The 10,000-nt window shown below is 36.6% G+C and overlaps 1 protein-coding gene across 3 annotated transcripts in view; it reads left to right on the top strand.

Annotated features, from left to right (window-relative positions):
- Positions 1 to 10,000, top strand: part of Gcn2 (eukaryotic translation initiation factor 2 alpha kinase Gcn2) — a 23,442-nt gene that overhangs the window by 11,123 nt on the left and 2,319 nt on the right. For 2 of the 3 annotated variants that reach the window (XM_070129942.1, XM_070129943.1), the window contains exons 10-21: positions 31 to 198; positions 1,810 to 1,905; positions 3,101 to 3,251; positions 3,687 to 3,816; positions 4,132 to 4,323; positions 6,605 to 7,847; positions 8,163 to 8,405; positions 8,590 to 8,744; positions 8,878 to 9,020; positions 9,164 to 9,294; positions 9,434 to 9,653; positions 9,854 to 9,945. In XM_070129942.1, the coding sequence (XP_069986043.1) occupies positions 31 to 198; positions 1,810 to 1,905; positions 3,101 to 3,251; positions 3,687 to 3,816; positions 4,132 to 4,323; positions 6,605 to 7,847; positions 8,163 to 8,405; positions 8,590 to 8,744; positions 8,878 to 9,020; positions 9,164 to 9,294; positions 9,434 to 9,653; positions 9,854 to 9,945 (2,964 nt within the window). The remainder of the gene's footprint in view (positions 1 to 30; positions 199 to 1,809; positions 1,906 to 3,100; positions 3,252 to 3,686; positions 3,817 to 4,131; positions 4,324 to 6,604; positions 7,848 to 8,162; positions 8,406 to 8,589; positions 8,745 to 8,877; positions 9,021 to 9,163; positions 9,295 to 9,433; positions 9,654 to 9,853; positions 9,946 to 10,000) is intronic. The other variant, XM_070129944.1, reaches the window with a different exon arrangement.

The following is a 10,000-nucleotide window of genomic DNA, read 5'->3' as shown; positions in this document are numbered from 1 at the left end:
TCATTCTTTGTCCCCCTCTCGTTCCCTCAGGTCCGAAATACAGTTGATGACCGCGAGTATGCCGTGAAAAGGATCCCCCTCCATGAACAGAGCGACTCGGTGCGCAAGAAGATCATCAGAGAAGTTAAGCTCCTCTCATCGCTCAACCATGAAAATGTTGTACGGTACTACACTTCCTGGATTGAGGATCTTGTGCAGGTTGGCATGCTGATTCTATTTTTTATTTTTTTCACTTGTTATTCATTTGTGGGGACTTGCTCTCATGGACTGTAGGAAGTGAGGACATGCCAAGTTTGTACACAGAAGAAATACACGTAAATCTATGTCTTTTGCTTCATGTCTGCGACAGAGCAGAGGTATACAGTTATGCACCATATAATGTCTATTTGAGTAATGTCTGAATGATTGCACATCTGTGGCATAAATTATCAGATTTTGTGGGCCTAAGGTCGCTTGAATGTTCTACCATATCATTCCTTTTTTCTTTCTTTCTTTTTTTTCTGTTTCTTTTTTTTGATAATAATAATGATAATAATAATATTACCATGAAGTACCAAATGGCTTGGAAATGAAGCTATTTAGTATTTACTAGAATACTACAGTATTCTGTTATAACTATATAATATGTTGGTTTCACAATGTCAGATTTGCATAATTGCTTCATAGAAATTAAATTTTGAGTGGTACATGACTGCATTAGATATTTTTTTTATAGAGGAGAAAAAGAGGGAGAGGAAGAGAGAAACAGATGGAGAAACAAAACAACTTTCTGAAAACGGATTTTTAATTCTGTTTATAAACTTGGCATGTGAGTCTCTTTGTGGAAGTGATTTCTTTTTTCAATCTTATTTATGCCCTTTATTATTTTGAAGATTTATTTTGATTAGCATGATTTTTAAATACTTGTTTTTTGCTATATGTCTTTACAATTATGGTAAATTTTATTTACGTAATGTATAGAGAGAGTAATGCAATATGTGTAATATATACTTTGTCTATCATCAAGTTATTGACTTTAAAGTAAGGTGTAGATATAGTAAATTTAGATCTTTGATAAATAACTTTCATTTAGGATTAGATAGCATGAGTTGATAGAATGATTTATCTAATCCAGTCTTGTATCTAGTTTCTGGAATCTTTCATTTGGTAATGTACTAATTATTTAAACTTGACAGTAGTTGCTTCGAATACACTAGAAAAAAACAAAAAACAAAAAGGTTCTAGGTGAATTTGGTGAGAAATGGATATAAGGAATATGATTTTTGTTGTTTGTGCATATTTACTTCATTAACGTTGACAACTATGCACAGCAACTGAAGATACAGGATATTTCAATGCACATGAGTCATAATGATTTAGCAATTTACTTTTCAGTATGAATAATGAGATATACTTAATATTGGTAATGATTATGGGAAAGATCACCCCCTGTGAGGTCTATGATGTTGAATATTTGATAACTGTATTCATCATCATATTGTTATTCTACCATAGAATGGGTCTTGTACAAGGAAAATGAATAATCTTCCATGGAAAAAAGGATTCACAAGCCTGTAATTTAAAAGAATGTTAAAAATGATTGTTATTATTAACCCATATACTAAGACAGTATAGTAGCCAATATGGTTGACAAGCTTAGAAGATAACAAAATAAAGGAATAAGAGGCATTGGGATAATTATCATTTCACACGTCATAGAAGCAAAAATGACTCGTCAAGGGTGAAGAAACTTTTATGCATCCCTGCTCAGAAGCACTTAGTTCTGCTGCCTCAATAAGGTGAATGACTTCTTGGGCATCATTCCAACAGACGAAAAGAAGGCCCACAGCCAGTGACTCAGAGGAAGATCCCTCAAGGGCAACAGTCGTGCACTGCAGTTCCCGAGAAATATCACCAGGACCAAAAGTGATTAGAGCGTGATAGCTTTAGGGTTTTGCAGTTAACGGACAGATAGCTTGGTTAACATGTGTTTGTTTGTGCATTTGTGTGTGTCTGTATGTAGGAAGTTATTCAATGATAGTTGCATGCCCTGTGTGCCGGTGTGAAAGTGGGACTAGAGAAAATTACTGTTAAGTGTATTTTTGACTGTAGTTTTGTCTCTTATTGGGAATGTCATCTCAAGAAAGCAAAAGAGATTAAGTGATTTATTCATAATATATCAGTCACTGACTATGACAGCAGTGATAATATGAATGTTTTTTCACTGTAAGTTGTTCTTTGATTGACATGGATATACATCAAAATAAAATTATACTGTCTGGGGCATTGAAAAGTTATTTTAATAATTGGGAGAATTTGAGGAGTTTTCTTTCAGTAGAAGTTTGTGTTTATCCTTGTTAGTGAACGCCTACTAGATTATAGTGTACTAAGCTGTTCTAGCTGGCTTTGATATTATACTTCTGCCTGTCTAACTTTACGTCACATCACATGCTCTCTCTTATAACACTTTACATTACCACAATGTACAGCATATTCCAAATGTAATCCCATATTTGTTTAACTTTCTTTTTCTTTTTCACCAGAACTCACTTCATTTCACTTCTTTATTTTTTGTCATATATTATGCCACATCTCACATGGTCTGTACATGTCTGTCCCAGACTTAATATTCCAATTCAAAGCAAGAAGATATGAACTTCAAATTAATGGACTAAGTAAACTTGGATGTTAGATTGGGTGAATTAATATATAATATAGACAATGAAGTTATTCGTCATGTTAACATACTTGAGATGGCCTTACTTTATGAAGTGGTCATATCTCATCATTTCATCATGACATGTCTTTGCTGATGTGCTTTACTAGTTCTCTGATCCTACTTTTGATATCCAAATGTTTATCTGTTGGATTTCTTTTATAATTGGCAAAGTTTTTGCTGAATTTAATTGTTTAAGTTCCTCTAACAGATTTTCTTTTTATATATGTATGTCATCTTAATGCCTTTGGATTTTCTTTGATGCTGTACATTTTTCTTTGTTTCCTTTATTATCCATATAATGAACATTTCTCCCAACCTAGACTTTGAGATAGGTGTGCTGTATTTCCCTCTGCTGCTTGCTGATTGACTCCATCTTTATCAGCTCCCTCTTGCCTCACACAGGAGAGTGAAGAGGACCAGAAGGTGCTGGACGAGAGCAGCTCCTCCTCAGAGTCTGAGGAGAGTTCAGTCAACGTCACTATCTCTCAGGTTACTTCTGCCTCTGACACGCCGGAGGACTCGAGCTCCTTTGCAAAGTGCCTCGAACAGAAAGGTCAGTGCCTAATGCAGCAGGTGACTGTGTGCCATTTAGCTTGTGATGAAGAGTCTTTGAGGTATGAAAATAGTGGGAGTTGTCATTGGATGGCCTTGTTAAAATGGTCAGAAGGGTAAACATGATTGTGTGTGTTATTTGGTTAACAATTACATTTATTCATTATAAAATAAAGCAGATATGGTACTTTTGCTGTACCGCATTATTGATGAAAGTTATGAAGCAGCTATTTTGGACTGTTCTGAGAATGTGTCTTACAGTATGTATCAGAATTTACTTTCAGTTTCTCTTTAGTTTGAAGTGCTAAATATTTTTGTACATAAGTTGCATGGAAAGGCTCTTATTCAAGCACAGATTGAGTGGTGTGAAGAGCAATCTATACACTATCACTATATTTCTAGGAACTGTATCGCTGCTTTAATTTTGTTCTTTAAGCTCAAGTGGAGGAGTCAGAGTGGAGTGTCATATTTTATGATGGCGTAGATCATGCCAGCTATTCTCGAGCCAATGATACAGAGGAGAGCGATGATGACGATGATGATGACTGGCTGATGGGCAGCTTAGGGTTTGTAGTTCTTGCTATTTTTTATACTGACATAAAGTAACTTTAATTTTTATCATTTTTATTTTTGGGCTTTTATGGTATGGGCATAGATGTAAAACTTTGGGGAGTATTGCTTTTGTATGTAAGTTTTCATGTATTTCTTTGTATGATATTGCTTTTGTATGTAAGGTATCATTTATGAATTAGAATGGTTGCATAAGCAAATTATTTATATTTAATAGTATATTTCAGCAGAAGAGTCAGATTAGAAAGTTGCCTTTTAACTTTTTTTATTTCCTCAAATAAAATAGTACCAAATCTATCCTTGTATTGCAGACCAATGTTGCAAGATTCTGATGATGACATGTATGATGATGACAAGATGAAAGATGAAGACTTCTCGGACTCGCAGGATTCTGTGATAGAGACTGATTATGTTGACGAGACAGATGCTGTTCCATCCTCCAGGCAGTTCAAGAAACAGTACCTGTTTATCCAGATGCAACTTTGTGAGAAGAACACACTTAGGTAAGTCTTTGCTGATTGTGAGTAGCTTGTCTGATGAAGCGTAGTGCTCGTGGTATAAAAAACCAGTGTGGGGAGAGATTGGTCGACTTCCGTAGTTCACGGACAAAAGCCAAAAAGAGCTCACTCCAGATAGGACAGCAAGAAATTCTAACAAGAATTTTTTGTGAATAATATGGTAGATGATGAATTTCATGTTTGTTACAAATAATGATTTTAAATGGACAGTTAGAAAGTTGAAATCATGCACACATTGAGGAAAAAGGCACTTCTTTTTACGCCAGAATTTGGCTATGAATTATCCAACACCAAATTGAATGTATTCTAATATCAAAAATGTATCAAATGTTGTTAAGAAAGGCTTGAAGCAGACTGTGATTCAGACTATAATCCTGTTGTTCTGAGGCCAAAAATAGCTAAAAAAAAAGTCACAAAATCCGAGACTGACAAGTGAAATGGAGAGATCTAAAGGATATCTAACGAAACCATTGAACAGAAAAGAGCGGAAAGTAAGGACAGAAGACGACAATGTATCAAATATATATAAAGAAGCAGCTGACTAGATAGTGGTAAGAATATGCAACATATGGGACATTTGCAGATAAGATTAGAGATTCTATAAGTAATGCATAAAGTAAGGAAGTTGAAAAAATGGGAGAACATAATAAAACATCTATGTGAAAAGATAAAGCAATGAAAATTTCTGTAATGAGAGCAGTAAAGACCTCAAACAGGAGATATTTACCTTGAGCAAAATGGTGTCTTAAAGGCAGGAAGGGAAAACAATGAAAGAGGGTCAATCAAACTGTGATGAGTATATTTTACAGAGCTTCAGGGTGACAGCTTAATATGCTGTTGAAAACAAAGGGGGAAATGTGGAAGAATTAGTGGAAATTGTAAGAAATCAATAAGAAGGAAAGGCTGCAAGAGTTGTTGAAAGCCCTCAGGCTTCCATGCTTATGGATGCTGAAACCTTGCGATCATTGGCAAAAGTTCTAAAACTGGATAACATTTTGATAATTTCTTGGCTGTCATCTTTATTCTAATTCCTAAAATGCTATGAAGTGTGAAGACTGCAGAACTACAAGTCTTATGTATCAAAGATTTTGGCTGGGATGATTAAAAAAAGGTCATCTTCATAATTAAAAATCATAGACGCAAATATCACTTTGACTTCAGGAAAGGTAGCTGAACATATCAATTTAAATTGGACCCCAAGAGTAAGAAAGCTTGGAAAAAAGATACACTATGTATTTTAGATTACCTTGAAGTTTTTTGATAGAGGCAACAGAAAAAAAAAGTATAAAAAGTATTGGAATTGCATACCATAAAAGTTAAAGTAGATTGATCATAAACCTGTATGAAACTGGCTAGGATTAGATGTTTCTTTGATTTGATTGAAGACCCACCTTTTGAAAAATGAGTTTGTTGTGTGCTCTCGCTAGTCTTGTCAAAGAATATAATTAATTTTTCCATAGTTCTAGTAAAATACTTATGGATCGGTAGACACTAGTAAAAGCATAAAAACAACAAGTTATGCAGTCTTTGCAGCAATAGTAGCAGTATCACAAACAGATGTACAGAGAATGATGGCAGAGATTGATAAAAGATGTAAAGGATATGGAATGCCCCTGAATGTGATAAAACTGAGGTAGACTAATGGTAATGTGCAAAAATAAGTTGTGGATGAAATAAACTGATTACAGCATGTGCTTTGATAAACGATAGAGCACGTGGAAAGAAGACAAATTCTGCCATTTAGAACTGCAACGACATCAGATATGCAGACATCATCATAACTTTCATTAAATATTTTTTTGGTTGCTTTTAGAAAAAAGGGTGACTATGTAACCAGCAAAGAAAATTAAACCATTTCGGAACAGAAAGTATGAGTTTGGCTGATGAATCAAATAAATAGGAATGAGATTAATGCAGTTACCACTCGAAGTCCTGGTTGATGGTAAAAAAGGAGGTATGCATTGAAAATTCTGGGGAGACTACAAAAAAAAGGACTAATTTGAGTGATGTCAACAGAAGACCTGAGAACATAATTTCTTGTGTATCATGGTGCTGTCTTTATTTTGATGACGTGATCTGTTTGATTTGATTGTTAAAGAAGAGAGAACTTCTTTTATTAAGAAATCATTATGGATGGTGCAGTTTACTTGTTTTCTTTCTCTTCTTTCTAAATACAGTTTAAACATCTTTTAAGGAGGCTTTATGAATGATTACCAAGCTTGACATAGACTAATAACTTTTTTTTATTATTATTTCATGGAAACAGGCAAGCCATCAATGAACACCTTTGTATGGATAGCGACCGCAAATGGAGGCTGTTTCGTGAGTTGGTCAATGGACTTGACTACATCCACTCCCAGGGTTTAATCCACCGTGACCTAAAGCCTGGCAACATTTTCCTTGACATGGACGATCATGTCAAAATTGGAGACTTTGGTCTGGCGACGGCAGCGATCAAAGCTAAGACTACTGCTGGAGTTATCCCCAAGATGGATGTAGATGACACAAAGGACAGTGCCTTGACCAGCCAGATAGGCACCACCTTTTACGTTGCACCGGAAGTCAACAAGTCCAAAGGCAAAGTGAGCTATACCAACAAGGTTGATATCTACAGCTTGGGGGTCATATTCTTTGAGATGGCACACCCCCCTCTGACCACAGGCATGGAGAGAGCCAAGGTCCTCTTCAACCTGAGAAAGCCGGAGATTGACATACCAGAAGAGTTTATTGTGAAGAAGAATGCTAATTCTGTTGAGCTGATCAAGTGGCTTCTGCAGCATGATCCCCAGCAGAGGCCGAGTACTGGTGACATCTTGAAATCACACCTGCTACCCCCTCCAACAGCGGAAGAACAGAAGTTCATCCAAACATTAGAAGACAAACTGAAGAATGTGAGGTCATCAGACTATCAGGAAATCCTCAACCTTGTGTTCAAACCGTGTGCGCGGCCAGAGTTAGAAGCAACCTTTGAAGTCAGACATCCTGTCACCTCTGACTACTGGCAGTATTGGAAGCATGATTATCTGCATTCACTAGTTACAGCAGTATTCAAAGCACATGGGGGCATCTGGGTACCAACAACATTCTATGTACCCAAGGGGTCCTTTTACAATGACAAGGACAATCTTGTCTCACTCATGTCTGGGAGGGGGGAGCTGGTCTCTGCTCAGTATGAGCTCAGATACCCATTTGCTCGCTTTCTTGCACGAAATGAGGTCAAGTACATTCGAAGATATTGCATTGACAGAGTCCAGCGTGCTTTTAAAGTCTCAGGCATCCACCCAAAGGAGTCGTATGAATGTGCATTTGACATAGCCTGCCCTAAAAAGGATTCAGTTGAATCTTCAGCAAGAGTCATTCTTGTAGCTCATGACATCATACAGCAGATAATCCAGTCAAGAAGTGAAAATGTCTTGGTGCGTGTGGGACATCTGGAGTTAGTACATGCTATCCTCTTTCACTGTTATGTTGAAGAGAAGTTCCATCCTGAAGTCCTTTGTCTCCTGAAGGTAAAAAAGTGTGACATGGTCAAGTGTTAAGTGACAAGTATTTAAAAAAGAGGTTGATGTGGAAAGCCTTTACTGATATGAGAATATTGATAATAACTCAAAATCATTGTCTTTGTCCCATTTTTGATACAGAATTGACAGACCATTGTAAAATTATCATGCTAGGTGATATTATGTGATTTGGAAACTTTTTTCTCTTGTTGCATACTTCGCAAATTTTAACTTTATATAGCTCGATAGTAGTGATCTCACAATTGTACATGATGTACCATTGTCACATCTTTTCATTAAGACTGACTTGGTTGATCCCTGCAGGAGTACAACTGTAATCGAATAACCTTGGAAAACATGTGGGAGATCTTTCGAGAGATGGGCCTGGCCAGATCTTCCATTGAGTCTCTCAAAGGATTCCTTCTTCTGGACGGCCCCATTGACGAGGTAGTGGCATTCCTCAGTGGAAAGGGTTTGACTTCCAGGAGAAAAAATATGCCTAACGTGAAGCAGGTGTTGACAGAGCTGAACGAGATTGTGGTCACCTCTGAGGTGTTTGGCGTTAAGGTGAGCTTTTCCGGTGAAATTGGTGTTGGTTGCTTATCCTCATCCTTGGGGTGGGGATGAAGGGAAATTCGTGATTATGTGTGTCTGATGATAGTTTTCATTTTTATGGTAGGATGTTAGTGTAACTTTTTTGCATTTTGAGAAAATGTCACATGTCTTAAGCTTGAATGACTTTTCTCATCAGTTTGAGATAAGCCTGTGTCCGCTGATGGTTGTGGATGCATCCCTCTACTGCAAGTTTATGTGCCAATTTCTGCTGAATGTGCGGAAGAAACGCATGCAAACACAGGAACTCTTAGCTCAGGGAGGATCTTACGAAAAGCTTATACTGAATCATAGGTAAGTAATAATGATCTTGGGTAAATGAATGTGCAAATGAGTACTGAATTTTCTTTAACAATTTCTTCTTCTTGACATGTTTGATACTGCATTTGCTGAACTGTATAATGATTCTATTTATTTTATGTTCTAGGAGCAAATTAGTTGAAAAAACTAATAAAGATGTTCCATATGCAGTGGGCATTAGCTTGTTCCTTGAAAAGTTTGCAAGCTGCATTGGTGATATTACGCAGCTAACAGCAGCTGGTCGGAGAGATGTGTCACAGCTAGTTGCAGGTAAATTCAACTAGTATTTGAGAAAAAGTGAATATATGTTCAAATGATTTTTTGCACTAATTCACATATTTGTAGACAGTGAATTTACTGCTGATAGCATTATATTAATAATTGTATTACATTGTATCTTATTAATACCCTAGAGCTGGGAAGTGGGACTGCAGCTGTGACTGTCATGGTTTGTGCCATTGGACCGAAATTCCTGAAGGAGCGTGTCAGTATTATGCAAGGGCTGCGGAAAAGGAAGATAACGGCAGACCACTGCCACTGTTTAGTATGTATGGCTTTCTTGTTTATATTATGTACTTCTTTGATTAAATCTTTTAGTTAAGTTACAAAAGATTATTTTAAGAGAACTATCAAGAGTAGATGATGATAGGAACAGCATATTAAAAGTTCTTAAATCCCTGCAGATGCAAGAAGAAGCAGATAATGTGATAGAGGAATTCCGGATGTCGAACTTTGTCCTGTTGACTGGCCATGAGACGCCCTCTGTGAGAGTCATCCTGGAGTCTGCCGGGCGGATGCAAGACCGTAAAGTCGAGTTGCATAAAGTTGTGGATTATATTTACAAGAATCTCAGCTCAAGTGAACCTGTTTCCGTTTCTTTACGGACAGATCCCAAACCTGCAGGTTCGTTTACTCTTACAAGGTGGTGGGAGTGCACTTTGTAGGTGATTTGCATGAAAAACTAATTGCTGGATTTAAATTTATTTGATGATTACAATTATTACACAATCTCAAAGGATAGTGTTGAGTAAATTAAAAATAGGACTGGTCATTATCTTTAACTGCATTTATATTCCAGCTTATGTATTTTACCTTTCTGGCAGGTATAAATAATTATGATGAAGACCAGCTGAAAATCTCCTACTTCACTAGAAGACACTCAAAGAATAAAGATGCCAGCAAAAAAGATGAACAAGTAAGGAAAGCAAATTTTTTTTTCCTGTTGATGTATTCGTAGCTCACAGAAATTC

Source organism: Penaeus vannamei, chromosome 14 (assembly GCF_042767895.1).
Source record: "Penaeus vannamei isolate JL-2024 chromosome 14, ASM4276789v1, whole genome shotgun sequence".
Classification (NCBI taxonomy): domain Eukaryota; kingdom Metazoa; phylum Arthropoda; class Malacostraca; order Decapoda; family Penaeidae; genus Penaeus; species Penaeus vannamei.
Note: the sequence above shows the minus strand (reverse complement) of the source record. Positions and strands in the feature narration are given on the sequence as shown.